At 36.0% G+C, this 24,791-nt stretch overlaps 1 protein-coding gene across 3 annotated transcripts; it reads right to left on the bottom strand.

Annotated features, from left to right (window-relative positions):
- Nucleotides 1-1,979: 1,979 nt before the first annotated feature.
- Nucleotides 1,980-24,648, bottom strand: LOC148945800 (uncharacterized). 3 transcript variants are annotated; one of them, XM_089098001.1, is made up of 2 exons: nt 24,571-24,648; nt 1,980-3,310 (listed from the first exon to the last, which is right to left on the bottom strand). In XM_089098001.1, the coding sequence occupies exon 2, from the start codon at nt 3,291-3,293 to the stop codon at nt 2,460-2,462; it is 834 nt and encodes a 277-aa protein (XP_088954127.1). In that variant the 5' UTR covers nt 3,294-3,310; nt 24,571-24,648; the 3' UTR covers nt 1,980-2,459. The 3 variants fall into 3 exon arrangements, 2 of the variants coding, with proteins under 2 accessions (XP_088954127.1, XP_088954126.1); XM_089098000.1 differs by lacking the exon at nt 24,571-24,648 and adding an exon at nt 23,855-23,930; XR_016142535.1 differs by lacking the exons at nt 1,980-3,310; nt 24,571-24,648 and adding exons at nt 5,478-5,702; nt 23,855-23,983.
- Nucleotides 24,649-24,791: the final 143 nt, after the last annotated feature.

Genomic DNA, 24,791 nt, shown 5'->3' with positions numbered 1-24,791 from the left:
TACATTAAAGTGAATAGTGCTAAGAACGAATATAAAACTGTTGCGGTTTAGGTAGGAAATGAGGTTAGCAGCTGGTTTTGTATTAAATCAGGAGTTAAGCAGGGTTGTGTTCTATCCCCCTTTATATGGAGCACAGGAAAGGCAATTACCACGAAATCAAATGGCGAGGAAAAAGTCTCCTGGACATAGATGATGCTGATGATTTAAGCATCCTAGATGAAAGCGTGAGCAAAATGAATGGAGTTTTAGAGGTTTTGCGAGAACAGGGTGCTAGAATAGGTTTGAAAATAAATGTTAAGAAGACTAAGTTACTAAGGCTAGGAACAAGTGAAGATGAAAAGGACACGTTGGGTTATGAAAAGATTAATCAGGTGAGCAGCTTTACTTACCTTGGTAGTATTATTAGCAATGATGGTGGGAGCAGTGAAGATGTTAAAAGTAGAATAGCCAAGGCTCGGGGTGTTTTTTCACAGTTAAAAAAAGTTTGGAAGAATAGGAAGATAAGTCTGCAAACCAAGATTAGAGTATTAGAAGCTACAGTGATGACAGTGGTCAAATATGGCTCTGAAGCATGGACGCTCCGAAAAGCAGATGAAGATTTTCTGAATCTTTTCCAGAGGAATTGTTTAAGGATTGTTCTGGGTACCTGGCTGACTGACCATACGTCAAACAATAGGCTATACGAAAAGTGTGGTTCAATACCGCTCTCTAGGGCTATAATGGAAGAAAGGTTGAGGTGACTAGGGCACGTAGTACAGAAAAAGGCCAAAAATTGTTCTTTTCGGCCAACCGTCTAGGGCTAAATAAAAAGCAAGTCGTCTGCGTCTGGGGTGGGAGGACGTCATAAACAAAAATTTAAAGGATATTGGAACTTCTTGAGGGGGGGTGTAAAAAGGGAGGCATTGAATAGATTGGGGTGGAGGAGCGGGCGTAGCTCTGTTGGCCTCAGGCGGCTTGGTGCTGGGGTGAGTTGTTAATAGTAGTAGTAGATACTTGGAGTAAAAAAACAAATGTTCAAGGATAGGGACTGGCTACTCACTAATCAATTCTGAATTTTAAAAAAGATACAAAAAACTCTCAGTTTCAAACCAAATGAGAATCTTCCGAATTTTGAAAGACCAAAAGAGGGAGAGATTGAGGAGGGGCAGCCTTTTTTTACAAAATGAATTCTGCTCATTGTAGGGTTCAAAACTGCTCTTTGATTTCATGTGACAGTACTTGTTGCGGTACTGCTTGTTTAATAGCAGGAAAGGCAGTCATGTTTTGTCATGGTTGTCTTAACAGATTTAAGCTTCTAGGGATCGCTAGCTACGCAAAGGCATCAAGAAGTTGCAAAAGGTATTGTCTGGAAAAGACACGCACAGTGGAGTAATCTAAAGACTACGTACATAGGCCATTTCTCTATAACTGCTGGGGAGACTGAGCTGAAGCTTCAAAGAATAGTTGGATGTCAATTTGACCTGAAATTTTGATTTAAGGGATGGACTGAGAGGAGCTCTGGTTCAAAACTAAAATCAAAGTAAAAATATGACAGAATAACACACTCCTTGAGCTTATCTGAATTAATTGTCACCTGACAAAGCTGTTATAAAGGTGATACTATTATCTTAGTAGGGTCTATTACAGCAATTTTTTTTGGATTTAATATTTTTTTCTGAATATAAGGAAATAAAACAAAAACACACAAACCATATTAAAAATATATACAAAGCAAAACAACAGAACAGCTTTTCCTTTCTTGAAAAGAAAAACGACATTTCAGATAAAATACCAACGTGGATAAGAAGACAGCTCAGAGGACATAGTTTTTAGGCTTGAGCCGACTGTCAAATTCAACTCCAAATCCCACATGTTCTAGTGTATATTTTCAAAGAAGGGCTGTACTTCTTGTGTCATTTTTCCTTTGCTTTATAAAATAATATCAATTGTTTAACGAAAGCTGGAAAAAATTGTATATCTTTTTATTAGGTATTTATAAATACGCTAAGGCTTTGTGGGCATTTTAAAAAAGTTTTTTTGATGAATGGCCGACAAAATGTAACTTACTCTCAAAATTGCCAGACAAAAATAAGTTTTTCTCTGGCAAAAATTGTTAGATAAATCAAACACTAAAACTTTAATAAACATATAATGCCTATACACACTGACATACACAAAGGCTTAATAAAATATGTGAATACACAATGGCTTAATAAAATATGCCACATACACATATGCTTTGTGTACGTGACATACACAAAGGCAAAATTTTAATAAACATATAACGTCCGTAAAAATTGACATACACAAAGGCTTTTCTCTCAGTGTGGCTTCTTAGATGATAAGACCCAGTACTCGAAGTAAAAGGTTTTTAAACATACATTACATTCGAAACATTTTTCTACAGTGTGAGTTCTTTGATAATCATATAGGGTGGATTTTAGGAGGAACATTTTCTAACCAATATCACATTCAAAAGGTTATTTTCCAGTATGAGTTCTTTGATGATAAAATAAACCAGAACTGAAAGTAAAACATTTCTTGCATATTTTACATTCGAAAGAGTTTTCTCCAGAATGAGTTCTTTGATGAACAAATAGGTCGGCTTTTCGGCGGAATGTTTTGTCAGATATGTTACATTCAAAGGATTTTTCTCCAGTATGATTTCTTTGATGTATAAATAGGTGGGCTTTTTGGCGGAATGTTTTGTCACATATATCACATGCAAAAGGTTTTTCTCCAGTATGAGTTCTTCGATAATTAGATAAAACAGAATTATAAGTAAAACATTTATTACATATTTTACATTCAAAGGGTTTTTCTGCAGTGTGAATTCTTTGATGAATATATAGGTTGGCTTTTTGGCTGAATGTTTTGTCACACATATCACATTTAAAAGGTTTTTCTCCTGTATGAGTTCTTTGATGATAAGATAAATGACTGCTATGTGTAAAACATTTCTTACATATATCACATTTGAAAGGTTTTTCTCCTGTATGAGTTCTTTGATGATCAAATAGGTGGGCTTTTCTACTGAATTTTTTGTCACTTATATCACATTTAAAAGGTTTTTCTCCCGTATGAGTTCTTTGATGACGAGATAAACTGGCACTTTTAGTAAAACATTTCTTACATATATCGCATTCGAAGGGCCTTTTTTCAGTATAAGAAACCTCCTGTTTTGCCACATCATTTTCAGCTGATGCATATATGTGACACGACATCTCACTTTGACAGTTTGAATTCATTTCCTTTTTCAGACATATTCTTGCAAGATCGGGCATGCTATGTAATCCATGTATGTGTTCGCTCATGTCATTAGCAGAGGACGCTGCAAGAAGAAGAACTATAATAATATTAAAATTCACTCAAAATCACAAAGACTTGTATTTTTTATCTAGCCCAAAATCAGCATTTAACATTTTTAGCCTTAAACGATTAATATAAAAATTAATTTTAATGCCCTTTACCGCTTTATTTAATTTATTAAAGCCAATTCAAGGCATTATTCTGAAAACACTTTGAATCCTTTATTCCTATCTTTATTCGATTAATTCAAAAAACCTTTTTCACAAAACAAGTTTTTCAAAGAAAGTAAAGAGCTGTATTAAGTCATAAATGAGCAAAAATAAAAATAAATTAATCTTCCATTGGGAAAACTACCAAAAATCACCATCAATAAATAAATGAAACTCAAAACGGACAGAAATTAGAATAATTGACCCAGTCAAACTCAAGACGAGCGAAAAGTAACATAAGTAGGGCTGAAATCCCCATCCCTTCCCAAGACAGGAACATAATTTGGACTTTACTGAAAAAAATGACCGGGGATTGTCAGTTTAATTTCTATTGGATATACTTGGAGTAATGATGGGCGTGGGGAGAGGGCTGGTTGTCTCATTCCTAATCCAATGAACCCCCTCTGAGGCTTATACGACCACCCTTTCCAAAAAAAACCTTAAAAGTCCTCAGGACATAACTTACAACCCTTGCCCTGAGTGCAATGGGGGTGGGGGATTTATAATCTCCAAAGACATAATTATTGGACCTTTCAACTATGCTGAACAAAATGGCAATCTCAAAATTGTATTTGGATATATTTGGGGAAATGATGAGCGTGGGGAAGGGGGCTGGATACCCTCGAACCAATTTGGACTATTAAAAAGGGCACTGGAACTTATAATTTCCAATCAAAAGAGTCTTTAATATATATATATATATATATATATATATATATATATATATATATATATATATATATATATATATATATATATATATATATATATATATATATATATATATATATATATATATATATATATATATATATATATATATATATATATATATATATATATATATATATATATATATATATATATATATATATATATATATATATATATATATATATATATATATATATATATATATATATATATATATATATATATATATATATATATATATATATATATATATATATATATATATATATATATATATATATATATATATATATATATATATATATATATATATATATCTGCCTGTAATAATTCAAAATTCTGGTTGAATATCAGTTTACTTAAGGGTGGATTTGTCAAAAAAAAAACATTGTTATGCTGTAACATCATTGAACTATAAACCACCTACTTTTATCAATTAACAGTTTGTTCAAATAATAGTTTACACAAAACACTGCAGGTAACATAAAGTCATAAGGCTGCGGGTGGCCAAAGAGGGCTTTTAGAAGAACCCTTAAAAGAATATGAAATAAGGCATATCATTTTATCATTTGATACTCTTATTAACTGTCCCTTGAAACATAGTTTGTAAGCCACAATTTACAGGTTTATGATAATAATCTTAAAAGAACACCCTTATTATTAGCATATGTTGATTGTTATCTGATTGTAAATGTTTTAAGAAAATCGTTAGGACTATCCAATAATCAGTGAAAGTATGCCAGGAAATTAAGTTAATGGATTCCATTCTGGAATCTACAGCCGTCGTAAACATGTAGAAGGCAAAGATTTTGAAATCATCCTTGAAGATTCAGCTCCATGTAAATTAACCACTTTTTTGGAGACTGTGTTCCCAAACTGCCAGCAAAAATCAAAAAACAATCAAGGGAAATTAAGGTGTTTCTATACAAGAATTACTAAGCTACGGAGTTGTTTATTGGCTAATTATTGAGGTGTATATGCTATAAAAGGCATATTACTTTTATTCCGCATACCTACACCAATATCTTTAAATTTTAAAGTTCTAATGAGTCCTAAAAGCAAGAAAAAGTTCCAAATAAAATTCAGTTTGTCGTTTTATTCAGAAGTTTAATTGGGATATAAAATTTTATTTCTTATTAATAAAAAACCATCTTGGATTATTACTTACTAAATGTCTTGTTTTTCAAATACAACCAATCTAATCAGATCCAATCAGATGCAACAAACACCTATCTCTCCTGCCTGCCACAATTTCAATAGAACTTTGAGATACACCTTCTGAATTTGGATATACATAAGATGAGAATATCTGAAGCATACCTTCGCCCTCGTCAATTTTCAACTCCAGTTTAACCGGGTCAGCATTATGATGACAATCATCAGAGATGCCAGTAGAAATAGCAGAAAGTTTGGCTTCTTGTTTCATTAATAGCATGGTATGTGTACTTCTAAATATATCCTTATCATAATTTGAGGATTCATCTTCAGCTTCTACAAAAAACAGAGCACAAATTAAAGAATTTTTTTATTTATTAAGTAAAAAAAAGTTAAAACATTTGAAATCTAATATTGTTTTCAATAAATGTATTTGGTTTCCCTCAAATCACTTTCGACTATTGAAAAAGACACTAGAACTTCTGATTTCCCCGTCTTATATACGGGGATGAGAGACCAACTTCAGAAACAGCAACATTTCATTTGCTATTCGAAGAATAAAATGATAAATTTAGCACCTGTAAATTCAGCATTATTTCATTTTTAATTAGAAGAATATTCAACACAATATTACAAGATTCAAGAACAGTTAGTGAACTTTCTAAGTCAATGGACCGGTAACCTACTGTGACCTGCAATTTCGAAGAAAATTGTACCACCTTTACTCAACGCAGTATTAAAAATTCAAGAACAGTTAGTGAACTTTTTAAGACCGGTAACTTACTTTGACCCGGAAGTGATTATTTTGTTTAGTATAAAAGCAGTTTGTTCGAATTTTGATATATTAGTAACTCTACTGATGATGATGACCGACTGTATCATCGATATATTTAGAGTCTTTGTTTTATATTTTCGTTTCACTGCCTAATAAAATGACCTATCCCTATTTGGAATTCTTATTGATTTCGTCATAGAAAAGGTAGTGTGGTCATGGAGAAAAATATTTTGCAGTAGGTTGCATCAAGACACGGCTAATTGTAGACAGAGAAAAGCCAAGACAGATAGTGGAAGTAATTGAGAGGCAAATGTTATAGTATATATATATATATATATATATATATATATATATATATATATATATATATATATATATATATATATATATATATATATATATATATATATATATATATATATATATATATATATATATATATATATATATATATATATATATATATATATATATATATATATATATATATATATATATATATATATATATATATATATATATATGTATATATATATCTGCCTATGATAATTCAAAATTCCGGTTGAATATCAGTTTACTTAAGATTGGATTTGTACTATACACATAGTGCCTTCTGGATATTTCAAAATTTACCACAATTTTCCCTGAAAAGTCCAACTATGTCAACTTTCTGAAAATATACATGCTCATAGTAGGTTTTGCATAGTATACTGCACAACTGACGCCTTTGCAGGGGTTTTATCATTAATCCTAGCTCTCTTTTCAGGAGGAGGAGGGCATTTGTCGTAATCTTCATTAAATTGGAGAAAATTTTAGTAAAAAATAACGACTCCCCTTATACAGAAGAAAAATTAGTATAAATTCTACAGAATTTATTGTAAGGTATAATTTTGTCTAGAAAGCATCTGCCACTGTTTCAAAGAAGCCCCTCCCCCCTTTTCAGCAAAGCAAAAAGTAAAATTTTTGAGAAATATACCGCGACAGTCAGTAGCTCCTATTGTTACCATTTAGAGAAAAATTAAATACACTCCGTGTTGGAAATAAATCCGAAAAACATAGAAATCTTATTTTTACCATTTAGAAAAAAATTTTTAAAACATGCCTGGAGAAGCATAGCAAGTACTTGCACATTATTCCTCTAGGGTCAAAGGTTTATATAATTTAAAATGACCTGCGCTTCAATAAACCCTCTCATAGTACGTGTGTGTCTTTTTCTCTACCCCTCCCGCTCATATAAGCACTTGAGTACTCAAAATGGAAAACTAATACTATATGAAACTATTTATTATAGCTAACACCCATCCCCTCTTGCAATTCAAAGGATTTACTCTAGACAATATGACGGGGATAAAAAAGTATCTTTTTCAGCGAAACCTTTGCTAAGCTACTATCCTAATTCATGAGAATTAGCATGTCGGATGTGCACTTGACGGTCTGCCAATAATTACCCCTATTTAAATCATTACGGAAATGTTTAAGTCAAGTTAGCGGCTTAATGTCATAAGGGGATCAGTATCTAAGAGTTGACACTTGTAAGTTGTCATTTTTGCTAGAATACAGAAAGCATGAAAATTGTAAAAATTTTTCGAAAAAAGAAATTATTTCCAATGAAAGAATTAAAATCGTTAACAGTGGGAGGTTTACATTGTAAAAAAAGAGCGTATTTTACGCTTTCTAACGACTATAAACATCGCATAGTGGAGTTTTTGTATTCGGGGGGGGGGTATACCCTGAATATGAATATACTGGAGAGGGATTACAAAAAGTATTTTATTTGGAAATAAACTAAGAAAATTTACCAAACAGAATTCACATTATTAATTGATGTAGCTAAAACTTCCGTGTTATCAATATCAGATGTACTCTCCATGATGCCTTGAGACTGTATGATAATTTAACTTCAACGCATGTCCATTATAAACAAAATCTCAAGGGCGAATTGTTAAGTAAAGGAAACCTTACGTAACTCACTGATTGACCTAGAAAGAGACATGTGATCCTGTCCCGTTAGCGGATCAATACATTTAGAAACATTCCCTGATTGGCCTAGAAAGAGACATGTGATCCTGTTCCCGTTAGCGGATCAATGATCCAGCAATTGTTGTTGGACTTATGTTGACATCCAAGAAACATCCAGCAATTGCTGTTGGACATATGTCTACATCCATGAAAACAACAAATAAATTGACCGACACTCATAATCATCAAACAACCATCCAATAACAGAACAGAAATCATCATATAACCATGAAAAAAACATCAAATATCCATCAAACAGAATAGAACCATGAAATAACCATATAACCATCAACATACAGAACAGAATCAACATAAAATCACCATCAAACAACAATATAACCATGAAAAAAACATCAAATAACCATCAAACAGAACAAAACCATGAAAAAACATCAAATAACAGATCAAAAACATGCATAAATTATGTACTGTTCGTATCTATTGGGTCCCTCCTACTACTAAAGCCATTTTGTTCAACGTAGTTGAAAGTTCTGGAGATTAAATTTTTGAGGATGAAAAACCCCTAACAGTCCTCAGGTTAAGGGTTATAAGTTATACCCTGGGGGCATATAAAATTTTTATAGAAAGCGTTATTGTAGAAACTTCAAAAAGGGCTTATTCAATTGGGAATTGAAAGGGTTAGTGCTAATTTTAATAGTCGAAAGTGATATAAGGGCTACTAACCACCCTCTCAAACCCACTATTTCCCCATACACATCCAATTAAAAATTTGAGATAGCCATTTCGTTCAGCGTAGTTTAAAGTTCTGGAAATTAGGTCTTTCAGGATGACAACTACCCACAACCCTCAGGGCCCGGGTTGTAAGTTATACCCTGGGGACATTTAAGGTTTTCAAAGAAAGTGATGTCATAGAAACTTCAAAAAGAGCTTTTTCGATTGGAAATTGAAAGGGCTAATACCCTTTTTAATAATCAAAAGTGATTGAAGGGCCAATAACCCCCCTCTCAAGCCCACCATTTCCTCATACACATCCAATTAAAATTTTGAAGTTGCCTTTTTGTTAAACGTAGTTTAAAGTTCTGAAAACTAGGTCTTTGAGGATGACAACCCCCTAAAACCCTCAAGGCAAGGGTTGTAAGTTATGCCCTGGGGGCATATAAGGTTTTATAGAAAGTAATGTTGTAAAAACTTCAAAAAGGGCTCATTCGATTGATTTGAAAGGGCTAGTGCATTTTTTGATAGTCAAAAGAGATTGGAGGGCAACTAACCCCCTCTCGAGCCCTCCATTCTCCCAAACGCATTCAATCAAAATTTTGAGATTTCCATTTCGTTCAATGTAATTGAAAAATCCGGAATTTATGTCTTTGAGGATGAAAAATGCACCACAGTCCCTGGGCAAAGGTTTTAAGTTATGGCCTGCGGGCATATAAGGTTCTTATAGAGCGCGTTGTCGGAGAAACTTCAAAAAAGGCTCCTTCAATTGGGAATTGAGAGGGCTAGTGCCCTTATTAATAGTCAAAAGTGATCAGATGGTGAATGCTCCCCCCCCCCAAGCCCATCATTTCCCCAAACACTTCCGATCTACATTTTGATATAGCCATTTTGTTGAACATGGTTGAAGGGTCTGGATATTATGTCTTTGAGTATGACAACCTCCCCTCACACCCCTCAGGGCTAAGGTTGCAAGTTCTGTCCAGGGGACATACAAGATTTTATAGAAAGTGTTGTCATAAAAACTTCAATAAGGGCTCATTCGATTCAAAATTTAAAGGGCTATTGTCGTTTTAACAGTTGAAAGTAATCAAAAGGAAAATCACTCCCCCCGACGCCCATCATTTTCCCCAACATTTCCGATCAAAATTTTGATATGGACATTTGGTTCAACATAGTTGAAAGGTCTGGAATGTATGTAGAAAGTATAAGGTTTTTATAGGAAGTTTTGTCGTAGTAGCTTCAAAAAGGGCTTGTTCGATTGAAAATTCAAATGACTACTGCCTCTTTTATTAGTTGAAAGTGATCAGAGGGAAAATCCCCTCCCCTCATGTCCATCATTCCCCAAATACTTTCAATCAAAATTTTGAGATAGCCATTTTGTTCAACGTATTTAAAAAGTCTGGAAATGATGTCTTTAAGGATAACAAATCCCCTCAGCCCTCAGGGCAAGGATTGTAAGTTATATCCTGGGAGCACACAAGGTTTCTATAGAAAGCATAGTCATATAAACTTTGGAGGGGGCTCATTGAATTAGTAATCAGACACTCTAGTGCTGTTTTTAAGAGTCAAAGTGATCGGATGGCAGCTACCTCCCCGCACACACACGTCTTAATGTCCCGAAATACATCTAATCGAAATTTTGAGATAGTCATTCTATTCAAAATAGTCTAAATATCATATAACAAGGCTTTTGGGTTTGAAACAAACCCCAGAGATTAGGGGCAAGGGTTGTAAGTTATGCCCAAGGGGTATTTAAGGTTTCTATGGAAGGGATGGTTGTTTAACTTTAGAAGAGGCTCAGTATTTTTCCACGAAAAAGAATATAAAACGAACAGAAATTAATTTAAAAAACTTTTTCCACAAAATAAGTTAAAAAAAGTAAAGAGCTCCATTAAACCAAAAATGAACAAAAATAGAATCAAACAATCTACCAAGCATACAACTACCACAAATCAGCATCAATAAATAAATGAAACCCAAAACAAACAGAAATTAAAATAAATAACAGAGTCAAACTCGAAACGAGCAGAAATTAATATGAGTAAGGTTCTAAACCCCTATGCTTTCTAACAGCCAGAACATAATTTGAACTTTACTGAAAAAATATCTTTTAAATGTTTTCATTTTTATAACTTTACAAAATCAAAAATTAATTGAGACTTTATGGAATAAATATCAGCATATGTATTTTAAGCTGACAATGCACATTTTTTCAGAAAATTCATTTGAATTTTTCCAGTAAAGTACAAGTTATATTCTGGCTTTTAGAAAGCATCGGGGTTTTGAACCCTACTCAAATTATTTCTGCCCATTTTGAGTTTGAGTCTGACAAATTTGGATTTTCGTTGTAAACGACTTTTAATCACTTCTTCAATCTTTGTCATTTATTAGGAGCTGATTTTATTAAACAAAATTCCAAATCTTAAGAAACAGTCAAGCTTGAGGAATGTTATTGCTTTCTATTTACTTTTCTTGAGACGTTCTTGAGAACGTGGAAATCTGTTAGTGTTTATTAATATGATTAATAATTTAAATTTGTTCAATAATGTAAATCTATAATAAATGGAGATTAATTGTATGCAATGTAAAAAGGTTACTGCAACCGAGTCTCTAACTCGGAAAGTTTCAAAAAGAACTGATGTGCGAATGATTAAATGTTTTTGTACCCTTTGTTGTTTTAAAAAATAATTGTTTAAAAAAAAGAAGCAATGAGCAAAACCCTGGATAAAAGGAAGTGGTGTTTGTACTGGCAAGAGTAGCATAGAAAACAAACTTTTAGAACTCTATTACTCAAACTTTTCAGGGGTTGGAATTTAAATAGAAAATTAAAAGAACATGGTTGTATCAAAAACTAAAACCAAAGAAGTGTTGCTAAATCAAAAAAGTTATTCTTTACATCATTCAGCTTATCATACATTTAAAAGAAGACGCGTTTACATTCATAGTTTCGATGACCAATGGCAAGCAGATTTGTTTATATGCAGCATTATAAAAGTGAAAATAATAATTTTAATTATATTTTACAGTCATTGATTGTCTTAGTAAATATGCTTTGTGTATTCCTTTAAAAGATAAAATGGGTAAGAAAATTATTAATGTTCTACGGATTTATTTAAAAATAGAAAACCTAAGAAATTACAAACAGATAAAGATAAAGAATTTGTAATGAAAAATGTTCCTGTACTTTTTGAGAGTCATGATATTCATTGGTTCTCATCTGAAAGTGAATTGAAGGCTTAAATTTGTGAATGGTTTAATAGATCAATCAAAGAGAAATTATAGAAATATTTTACTCAAACAACACAAAAGGTTATTTTTCTCCATTTTAAGGACGATTCCGACAAATGCCCTCCTCCTCCTGAAAAGAGAGCTAGGATTAATGATAAAACCCCTGCAAAGGCGTCAGTTGTGCAGTATACTATGCAAAACCTACTATGAGCATGTATATTTTCAGAAAGTTGACATAGTTGGACCTTTCAGGGAAAATTGTGGTAAATTTTGAAATATCCAGAAGGCACTATGTGTATAGTATTAATATTACCATTACAACTACTGTAACTAATGACACTAAGGGTATTAAGGTAAAAGTTTTAGGGAATGTTTAGGGGGAGTTTCAATTAAACGAAATACTATATGCATACAGATAGTGATACTACTACTACTACTACTACTAATCGTGTTTTAAATAACACGTAAATAATAATCCAATTTAAAAAAATAGGGTGATTTAGACACTTTGAAAATAAGCTATTTTCTTTTATAGATTGCATTGGTTCCATATTCTTTGTCTCCCCCCTCATCAGTTGAAGAAGAAGAAGAAGAAATTGATGCGCCTATTGAGTTTCATGCCATTCAGAACAATGAAATATCACCTATCAACGAATGGCATGGTGTTGTTAACTCTCTTGAAATACGTTCTAATATTGACGATTTTCTAAGTAATTATTTTAATGTAAAACCTAGCACAGTTGAGCAAGGTAATGTACCTAGTTCAGAGGGGGACTTACCATTACTAAGTCTAAATACATTGCAATTTCGATGTGATTTTGTCAGTGAATTAACTGAAATCTTTCTCCCTCGGATTACATGAACATAGTTCCTATTCAAACAAATGAAATGACTTCGATAAATTCTCACAGTCCTATTGTTGAACAAAGTAGGAGTGGAGGGGGGATAATATACAAGAGGGTCAGTGTAACAATACACAATTTACAACACTACCTGAATTCTATCAAACAAATTCAATATTAAATACAATAGTCGTCTATAGTGCAACCTTTGGGGATCCATTTAATTCGCTTATGGGGGGGGGGGGGGAATTTTATATTTGACCCTATAGATATTTTCCATGTATATGTAGAAAAAATTAGTGCACTGTTAGAAAACCAGATTCAGTTGTGGGGGGGAGGGACTCTATTAAGGTTTCAATTGTTTTAAAGATATTTTATTTAAATGAGGACAAAAGCGAGTTGTATGACCATTATGTACACACCGAGATGCTAATGGTCTATCCTACATTTTCTGAGCTACTGACAAAGTTATTCAACAGATCTGTCATAAAAGTCATCAATACCATCTGAGTGGAATAAAGCAACAGTAATCCCACTTCTAAAGGCAGGAAAAGACCCTAAGCTGGTTGATTCATACCGCCTCATATCACTCACCTCTTGTGTTGCAAAACTAATTGAGAGGGTAATAAAACAAAGAATTTAAACCCCATTATCAGACCACATCCCAATTGAACTGCTTGGCTTTCTCCCTGGAAGGAGCACCACAGATAGGCTGTGGCAAACCAAAAGGTAGTAATTCAAATGTTCTCGAAAAATTAATTTTATCCCTATCCCCACCAAACAGATCAGGCTCGTTCGATTGATCTATTCAGAATGTACGTATTTCGTTCCCGAGATATTCAAAGCTTTGTGATCCGTTAAAAAGGCGTTATGTGCATTTCTCGGGCTGTCTTGAAGGCCAAAAGGCCTTAAGTTCACCGACGGGCAAATCCTGCACTTATCTCCTTTTGGGCTGCCGTGGATACCAGTAAAACAAGTTTTTCAAGTTGTCACTTAGCGCCTTTTGGTCGTCCACGCCGGGATGTTTTCGTCACTTTCATTACTGTCTGAAGAAAATAAGAAAAATAGACTATTTAAAACGACAATGCAACCAAACCAGAGAAAGAAAAACCCTAACGGGATGAAAAAACAAAAAGTAACACTTATGAACAGGTTACCTACCAATGATGGACAAAATATGATCCCTGTGTGTCAAAAAACATTTTTACCCACCTTTGGCTTTAAGCAAACCAAGGTTCTCGAAGTTGATGTTGAAGGAATTCTTCGAGACGGTGTATCATACTTTCCAAAAGAAAGAAGGGGTGGAAACATGCACAAAGATGTGGATAAAGAGTCTTTAAGGATGCACATCGAGTCCTCTAAGCTTTGTGTCGCTCATTACCTCCGATACAATGCACCATATACTAGGTATATATCAAGAGAAACTCCAGTTAAAGGTATGTGGGAAGGTTTTCGGGAGCGATTCCCAGAAGAGAATTGTTCGTTGCGCAGTTACGGAGAGATGTTGAGAGCGATGAAGATCAACAAAATGCCAAAGTCAGACGTGTGTGAGTATTGCGATGTTTTTAAGTTGAAGGATAGCGAAGGCTCCGCAAGAGATTTAGAAAAAAAGGAGTATCAGTTTTATCGGCAGATGGCTGAAAAGGTACGAATTCAGCTCCAGACAGATGTGAAGGATAGCTATGCACCGAGAACTTTGGTTTTCACTGTCGATATGCAAAAAGTTCTAATACTCCCAATAATGCTTGCTGTTAAGGAGTCTTTTTTCATGAGCCACTTGGTATGTTTCAACGAAACGTTTGTGCCTGCAAAAAGCCGAACCACAGGGTCGGCTCCTCTTCCAGCATATTATATTGTTTGGCACGAGGCAACATACGAGAGAAGTGCAGACGCAGTTGCTTCAGCCTATCCTGCACTTATTAACGAGCATAGGGACAAAGATGATTTCATATTTTATGCCGACAGCTGTAGTGGACAAAACAAAAATTACATTCTGTTTTCTATGCTAGTGAGGATTTCGAACGAACCTTGGGCACCCGCCAAGATCACCATCAAGTATTTGACGAAAGGTCATGCTCATATGTCTGCCAATGGGTTCCATGGACTTATCGAGGCTAAAATTAGGAAGAACAGAAATGTTGAGAACTTTGGCGCTTTCAAGAAGCTGACGGAAGATTCCAGGGAAAATACTCACGTCCGGGACTTGCATCAGTGACTTTTGCGAGTGGAAAAACGAAAAGTACTCCAAAAAGAAGAAAAATAACCAACCGGTGCCGCTACAGAAAATAGTCAAAGTTGTGATAAAAAAAAGGTGAATCCTCTATGTTTTATCGTGAGGATTTTGATCAGGAGCTTGTCTCTGACGATTTCCTTACAGTTGCAGCGAAGAAAGAACTTGGTAAAGGATTGCCAAAGTCTCTGAAACGACCGAGGGGAATAAATTCCTCAAAAAAAGGTGAGATCATGACACAGCTGGTACCACACATGAGAGACCAGAGATCCAGAGAATTCTGGAAAAAGATACCAACGGAAGACAAAGCATCAGCTGATCTCACTTTTGGGGGATGATAAGAACAAGATGGACTATAATGATCTTTGATTTTTTGAGTTCCTAAAAGTTTAATAGAAGTCGAATGTTGTTCCTGTTATCTGGTCAGTTTCCAAATAACTGAGCAATCCTTTTATACGTTCTTTTACCTTAAAATAGTTGACGTTATGGTTCTGAGAATGCAATACATAGGAGAAGTTTCTGCACGATTTTGACCCCTGTTTTCTGCGTTTCACAGGCGTGGGTGACATCAGAGAGGGTAATTTTCAACACGATCTATTCAGTGAGTAAGTAAAAAATGTCGGTAAAAAAGTTTAATAGCTGAAACCATTGTAAAAAGTTTAATTTTCTTCGCATTTAAATTTAAACGACAAAGTGGCACATACCTCCTTTTGGTCTGCTGAAAAACGTGACAAAAGGAGATAAGTGACAAAAGTGCCAAAAGTAAATGTAAAGTTGGGTTTTGGAAAGCACCACGTGATTCAGCACGAAAAATTACGTCTTCTCATGTTTAGAAATGATTCCCAGCAACTTATTTTCCTAGTTTTAAATTGGGTTATTTGTTTAAAACGTTTTTCGCGTCTCCTGTAAAACTTACAAAATGTCACTTACCGCCTTTTGGTTTGCCAGAGCCGAGATGCTATAGTTAGACTAGAGCATCTGATAAAACAAAGCTTCAAATAAGGAAAAGCAGTTCATGTAATATTTTCGATATGGAATCAGCATTTGATAGAGTAGATATGGGGCAACTAATGAGAAAGCTATCTATAATGGGTTTACCAGACCTAGTGGTAAATTGGATCCACCAATTCTTGATGGGTAGGAGAGTACAGGCCTCCTTAAGCGGCTCCTACTCAGGGTTTGAGAGAAAAGCCTATGACATTGGACCAGGGGCGTCCCGAGGGGGGGGGCAACTTTTTTGGTATTCGGTAAAATTTCGGCAGAAATTAAGCAAAATTCTTGATTTCTGCAGAAGATTCAGCATAAATCAGGTAGTGATTCGGAAAAATTTACGAAGATCCCCCCCCCAAATAAAATGAGCCTCAGGCCACCCCTGCATTGAACTGCCTCAAGGGGATGTTCTAATTCCACTTTTCTTCTCAGTTTATTGTCATGATATAAGCCTGAAAAATGTCCTTGGAGCAGAGCTTTTTCTGTATGCTGATGATATTGCTGTTGCAGTTGTAGGGAGATATCCTTTATGCTTACAGTCAGCCTCCCAAAAAGCTGTAGATATGCTCTCAATTTGGGCAAAAAGTAATAACATGGTTTTCTCAAACCATAAGTCAGTTAGTGTGTTTTTCCACAAAATGCATAACCTGGCTGCTTTCAAACCACTCATAAAACTGAATGGACAAGGGATTGTGGTTGCAGAACAAGCACGCTTTCTGGGAGTTGTATTTGACCAAAAAATGACATGGAAAAGCCATCTGGATGAGCTGATTTGCAGTCTCAAACAAAGACAAAACTTCATTAATGCTCTCTGCCTTGGAAGAAGAGGAGCCCCCACAGCCTTTGCTTCAACTATTATAAAGTCAGACGGTGGTGATGTCCATGATAGACGGTGGATCATTTATATATGGATCTGCTAAGAGATGTCTCCTGAAGAAACTTGACACTACCCTCCATGCAATCTTACAAAGAACCCTTGGTTGCCTAAATTCTACTCCTATTGCAGCTATGTACTGTAAAGTAGGGATCCAGTTTCTTCACTCCATAAGAAAATATCTCCTTGCAAGATATTTTGCAAAGAAGATAAGACTCAAGAACCACATTGTCTACAATGGAATCATTGGCCACCACAACACTGATGTCTGCTAAAAACCAACAGGGATGCCCTCTTTCCAGAGATTCCTTTGTTTTCCTGACATGGAAGAGTTCATAGAGAATGGCAGGCTGACTGTTAATTTGGATGATGATTGTCCTAGCGCCTCCAAAGGAATTGGGGAACTGATTATCCCTAAGATCAGCGTTGGAAAAAAGGAGGACCTTACCCAAGGACTGATAAAAATCATATTCCTGGGAAAGCTGGCAGAATATCAGGACTACATCAAAGTTTACACAGATGGCTCAAAGATAGAAACAAAATGCAGCTGTGCAGTAGTTATACCCTCCAAGAGCCTGTCTCTTTCTTATCGTTAACCCCCCTACCAGACAATTTTCTTTGCAGACCTCATTGCAATTAAATTTTCTCTTCAAGCCATATCAAGCCAAACAGAGATCAAACATCAGAAGTATATTATGTGCACTGATTCACTATCAGCTCTGGATTACCTTTCAAACCAGCAACACCAAGTAAGAAATGTCGCTATTGAGATTGAAAATTTGGCTAAACAACTTGCAAGATTGGGTATATGAGTCCTATTTATATGGGTTCCAGCACACTGCAGTATAACAGGAAATGAATTAGCAGACCAGGCTGCAAAACAAGCCTCCCATCTTGGTCTGATCATTCAAACCCCTATTACTGGTCTTGAATCCCTGTCTTCAATCAGTTCAAAAATTTTGGAGGAAGAAGAGGCTTGGCTCCTTTCTTTCATACCCAGCTCCTGGATCTCTATGATTATAAGCAGCCATCAAAAGAAATGTACCTTTCATCTCGCATCCTTTCAACCTGTCTCTTTTGTCTTAGATGTGGCCATGCAAAGACAAAATCAACACTATTACATTGGAAAATGACCCCTTCCCCGAACTGCAACACAGGTGGAGTGTATGAAGACATACGTCACATCATCTTCAACTGTAGAAACTATGAAACAGAGTGGGAAATACTAAGGAATTGCTGTGAAAACGCATAGGCTTTCACAATGCGTTCTGTTCTGGGACATCATACGTCTCCTCTTTGGGCTAGAAGACTAAGCACAAATATTCTAGGTAGATTTGTTAAGGCTACTGGTTTGGTTCATTCCCTATAAGTTTTTTTTTCCCTATAATTATTTTGCTTCCCGTTTTTCAACGCAGGCAGTAGCTGCAGGTGAATAACCCCGTACCCATATCAATGTAAGTGATGCATGATCTGGTTCAGTGAGTATTGACTGATGTGACAGCCAAGGAAGCTAGTGATTACAGAAGGCACATAAAGCGTGTTCCACAGATAAGCCTTATGTTACTGAATCTTTTAAAAAACTTATAAGAAAAAAAAAATTTTCAAGGCAGGTCGTATTACTGAGGCTAATAGTCTAAGGAAGTTCCTAAAGAAAAAATTAAGAAAACCAGCGTCTAATTATTATAATAGTAAAGTCAAAGATCTATATTCTAACAAGCCAAAGCAATGGTACAGAAAAATTAAAGAAATTTGCGGAAAAAGCCCTTCCGAAATGGATTTTCATCCCCCTGACCCCCTAATAAGACTGCCAATGATTTGATTTTGTACCTTGCTTCCATCGTTCAAAGTCTCCCCCCTTTCACTGGCTCAAGTCCAACTATTCCTCCCAATACTTCCTTCCCCTTTGTTTCTCCCTCTGATGTAAATAAAATCCTAAAGCTTAGAAAATCGAGTATTGGTCCCTTGGACATCTCAGTTGACTTAATTAAAGCCTTTTCAGACAAAATTGCTGAGCCTTTATCAAATATTTTCAACCACATCACAAAATCTGGTAAATTCCCAAGTTGCTGGAAACATGGTTTTATAACACCTGTCCCAAAAAAATGCACCAGTCTGACTTTCACCGACATTCGCCCCATTACACTCACTTCAGTTTTTTTTCCAAACTTTATGAAGGTTTCCTCTGTGACTGGCTTAAAGTTAAAATTTGTCCACGTATTTACCCCCAGCAGTTTGGTAACTTAAAGAAAACTTCCACCACAAATAGATCTCAAGTTGTTAAATACAAAAATATTTTCTCTGACCCCCTCCCTATATATTGTAGAATTTCTCAAGGAACCTTATTGGGACCACTTTTATTTCTAGTCATGATTACCGATATTGGTAAGGATTTCCACCAAAGGTGGAAATACGTGGATGACTTGTCGATCCTTGAAGTATGTCACAGGAATATTAAAAGTGACCCCCTTGAAATTCTAACACACATTTCGGATGAAGCTAAGAATCTAAATATGAAAGTAAATTCCACTAAATCAAATATAATGACGATAAATTTCTTGCAATCTACTGCCGCTTTCCTTGACCCTATCCCCCAAAATATTTATGTGTCTTCCTTTAAATTACTTGGGGTTACAATTTCCTCCAATTTAAAGTGGGATATCCACGTGAAAGATATTGTCCATAGAGCTAATGCGTCCATGTCTCTCTTTAAACTCTTGAATAAATTTAACGTCCCCCTCATCCCATTCTTTAAGGATCTATACTTTCTTTGTCCGCCCGCATCTTGAATGTGCTTGTCTAGTTTGGCAAACTGGTATCTCCCGTGATGAATCAGAAAAAATTGAATCTATTCAAAAAAGAGCCCTAAGAATAATTTTTAAAGAAACTTTGGTACCATATTCAGTCCTTCTAAAAAAAGGCCAAGCTGGAAACTCTTGAGCACAGGAGAGGAACGCTGTGCCTCCGTTTTGTAAAAAATATAATAATAAACCCTCGCACGGAAAATATTTTTCCCAAAAGACACTCCCCATCCTGACACCGCCTGCCACGTACTGTTTCTGAACCAGTCCCTGTCTTGTCCCCCATCCGTTGCTTAACTTCCAGGTATGAAAAAACCTCTGTCCCCTTCATTACTGATCAAATAAACCACTAGTTGTTTTTTGGTACTGGTGATACCCATGCTTGTGTCCATTTGGTTCTTCCGTTCCCTCCCCTTGTTATATACTCTCTTTTAAACCTTTTTAACACTATTTTTATCTCAATTTTTTTGGTTTTGTTTTAGTTTTTGCCTTTTAAACTTTCTTACATTTGATACTTTTTTTTACTAATGAATGGCTTTTCCTTTCTGATATTGTTGTCTTTGACATTGTTTAGCCAGTTTTTTTAGTTGTTGTGCTATTTTTATGTTTTTTTTTATTATATGACCCCGAAATGCGAATTCGGCCCTTCGGGGCTTGTGATAGTCATTTTTTGAAATAAATATCTTATCTTATCTAATTGAGTGATACAAACGCACATGACCTGTTGGTCAAACGCGTCAAACCCCAAACAAACATAGTCAGAATTGCATTCTGAACACAAATCTAACATTCATTTGTGTCAGAAATTAACTTTACCCAGCCCCTATATATACCAATTGAGGGTATATATTTGTGCATTAGTGAGGGAGTAAAGTTAATTTCTAATGCAAATGAATGTTAAATTTGAATTCAGGATGTAATTATATCTATAGAAATAAAATTGAACTTAATCATTGCAACCCAGGGGTGTAATTTTGTCAAAATACTGGGAGGGGGGGGCAAAGTTGAAGCTAATTTTCCCAAATCAAGTGAAAATGACAGTAAAAACTAAAAAAATAAGCTTTTTAGTGCCATAAAGGTAGTATTTAGTACTTTAAAAGTTTTTTGTCCTATATAAAGGTAGCTTATATTGCTATAAATGTAAATATGTACTAAAGAACCTATCTGTTTCTGTTTTTGCTTGAATTATGCAGGTTTATCTTAGTTTTTACAAAATTTTGGGAGAAACTAGAGTTCAGCTGGGGGGCAAACTGGGGTTGGGGGGGGGGGGGGCAACTAAGATATGGGAGGGTTAGTTGCTCCTCCCCACTGCCCCATAGCAAATTATGCCCCAGATACCCCCCCCCCCTCTAATTTGCTAATATATAACCAACCCTGAATTAGTATACATAGGAGTGGGGGTAAAGTTAATTTCCAATGCAAATGAATATTAAATTTGGACTCAGGATGCAATCCGGACTATAGAGGTAAGGTCTTCCAGTCATCTGGGATGTATTCGTTGTCCCAGCCTTCGGTTATCACGCTATGAAGTTCATCCACCGCCACCTCGGGGAGAGTTTTCAGTAACTCGGCAGGAATCCCATCTATTCCTGGGTTTTATGTTTTTTTAAAACTTGGATTGCCTTAATTACTTCATCCCTGGAGGGTGGGTCGGTACATACATTTTCATAAGCCTGATTTTGCGGGGGGTTCTGCGGTGCTGTAAGTCGTTGCTTTCGATTAGTATTGTCTCCTGGTCTCAATAGCTCTTGGAAATGAACTCGCCATCTTTCGATACGTTCCTCGCTGCTTGTGAGTATTTTCCCATCCTTCGCCTTAAGCGAGGGGATGGTAGTTTGGTTCTTCTTCCAAGTGCATTCTCCAAGTATCTGATAGTTTTCGTGTATGGTTCCGTGATGCGGCTCTTTCCATATCACTGGCAACATTAGACCAGTAAGCTTTTTTGTCAGCTCTTGCTGATTTGTGACATTCTTGTCGTAGCACTTTGTATGTGGGGGACTTCTTGTTGATCATTTCTTTTTTCTTGGCAGAGAGTTTGAGTGTCTTTTCTAGGATCCATTTCTTGGTTTTACGCTTGACAAACCCAAATATGTTTGAGGCAGCTTCATTGATGTGGCCCTTGAATTTGCTCCATTTCTTCTCAATCTTTATCTTGGGGTACTGATCAGTCGGGATTGCCTCCTCGGTGTCATCTTGAAGGACAGCGAAGAGGTTTCAGAGCTCAAGGACAAACGCTCCTTGGTACTCATCTACTTTCAGCTTCGACACGTCTATTTTCTGGCTCGGCATAGTAGTCTTCCATGAGTTAAGTCTGTACATTAGCCTTGTCTTCAGCAAGAAGTGGTCATATCCATTTTTCGATCCCGTGTCAGCACCTCTGTGCACTGTCGAGTCCAACACCATGGATTTCCATCGTCGGGATACAAGGAGATAATCTATTTGGACCTTTACTCTTCCATCGCGGGATTCCCATGTATACGTATGACACGGCTTGTGCCTAAGCCAGGTATTAGCCATAGCGAGATTGTTCTGAATTGCGAACAGCGAAAGCCTCTTTCCATTTGTGCACCTGTTTCCAAGGCCGTGCTTGCCGGTCGCATGTTCCAAGTTATTCAGCTCTCCGCCGATTCTTGCATTGAAGTCGCCTCCAATTAGGAGGATATCTTTCCGGGGAATCTTATCAATGACTGACTGCAGGTCACTGTAAAACTGATCTTTTTGCTGTTGAGTGGCATCTCTTATTGGGGCGTAAACGCTAAGGACAGTCAGATTGTTCGTGCGACCTTTAATTCTTGCCCGTATGATTCTCTCAGACACAGGCTTATATTCGATGAGCCCAGTAACTGCTTTGGGAGACAACAGGATACCTACTCCTGCTTTACCAGATCCATCCAATGGTCCACAGTCATAAAAAGAGACCGCCTTCCCAGCCGAGGATTCAAGGGTCAAGATGTTACGTCCATTTAGTATCGTCTCAGAAACGCACAGAATATCAAGGTTATAAAGATAAAATTCATCCGCTACAAAAGCTTGTGTCAATGAACATTTAATCGAGCACAGGTTCCAGCAGCCGATATTCAGGCCTTGTCTTCTTAAAAGGACGGTAGCTAGCATACTTTTTGACGAGAGCTTCATTGTCGTCGCATCGCATAATACCGGGGATGCCGTAGCCAAACTTCATCATCATATTTGTCATCATCATTGAGCGTTTCTTGGGGATAGGGTACACCACAAGGTCCCCAGTCTTGAGGTCACCCGAAGAGCGTTGGCCATCACCTTGCTCGGCGTGGAGCTCAGTGATGTTTACACCCCTACACCACTTTGAGGTGCGCTAGCGGATTTCCTATGCTGCCTAGGGACGTAGGGGCAAGTCTCATTGCCTGGATGCCCACCACCAACGCGGAAAATTCCCGGCTTAGCTAGCCCTTTGCTCCCACCTAAAATTAGCAATAGGCTTCAGAAGGGGAGTTGAATTGAGGTCTAAGAATGCACCGTCTACATAGTGGTGCATTTTGTCGAAACTTAGTTTCTGGGCAAGCTCAGATCTTAGGAGTGCTATTTCAGAGGATATTTGCTTCACAAAACTGTCAACCCCGGCTATTAAGTCGTACAGTACTTGAATTTATGGAGACAGAGTTGGGGCGGGAGTGTTTGGTAGTCTAGTTGGGTTTTTCGCACCTTGCCAAGATCCCCCACTGGATGGAGTTGGATTTTTTGCACCTTGCCGAGATACCCCACTGAATGGACTGTAGTAGTTAAGTGGGTTTTTGTTCCTGGTTTGTCTGTCGTTCATGATTTGTTGTTTATCTGAGGGGGACTCAAGTTATACAAAAGTAAAGTTACATACAATTGGTTAAAATATATACACAAAAAAGGGTAATATATACAATTTTGTTACTTACAAATCTTCCTGGGAGGTCCCCAATATATACAATTAATGTCAAAGCCAATATGCCTATATTTTTTTTAAATATATTTTCTCGGCCAATATGTTTTCTATTATTGTCTTGAAAATTCTCAAGGTAGACAGATGTGAAAAGTGTAATACTCAAATCACCTATTCCCAGCAGTTTAAGGATTCAAATCCAGCTACGAACTCGGCCTCTTGTTTGTTTGATATAGCTCCCTTCTGCACAAACTATCACCAAAAATCTGCAAAACTGATGAGCCAACGTAATTTGTTGCGTTGTTAATATTTAACGTTTAGTAACTGCGCACTATTGATGGCTGCAAATTCGGAAGAAGAAGAAAGACATTGAATTTAGCCTGGCTTTGCTTACAGACAACATCTGTGTTTTATTTGTTGAAATTATAATTTAAACTCTAAGCACACAAAGGAAAAGTCCCTTGGGAATAGGAAATAAGAATTCACCAGCTTCAAAATTCGAGTAAGTTTTATTATCAGAAAAGGGTACAAAACTCAGATTTTCTTAAATTGGACCATTTTCACCTACCAACAACCCAATTCAACACATGTTGAAATGCTTGGGGAATACGTTTGGGTGGATCCTAGTGGATTTGACATGCCTATACTTTTTACATTTGCACATTTAAAAAGTTGAGGAGAAACAAAGAAATAAAGTAAAAAGTATAGGCATGTCAAATCCACTAGGATCCACCCAAACGTATTCCCAAAGTATTTCAACATGTGTTGAATTGGGTACTAACTTATGTTGAAAACAGGAACTTTTTTGTTCTGTCAAATTTGTACGTGAAAATGCTCCAATTTAAGAAAATCTGAGTTTTGTACCCTTTTCTGATAATAAAACTTACTCGAATTTTGAAGCTGGTGAATTCTTATTTCTTATTCCCAAGGGACTTTTCCTTTGTCTGCTTAGAGTTTAAATTATAATTTCAACAAATAAAACACAGATGTTGTCTGTAAACAAAGCCAGGCTAAATTCAATGTCTTTCTTCTTCTTCCGAATTTGCAGCCATCAATAGTGCGCAGTTACTAAACGTTAAATATTAACAACGCAACAGATTACGTTGGC

Source organism: Artemia sp. Qi Xiang Cuo, chromosome 12 (assembly GCF_049724085.1).
Source record: "Artemia sp. Qi Xiang Cuo chromosome 12, ASM4972408v1, whole genome shotgun sequence".
Classification (NCBI taxonomy): domain Eukaryota; kingdom Metazoa; phylum Arthropoda; class Branchiopoda; order Anostraca; family Artemiidae; genus Artemia; species Artemia sp. Qi Xiang Cuo.
The sequence above is the reverse complement of the archived record's forward strand: the minus strand, read 5'-3'. Positions and strand labels throughout refer to the sequence as shown.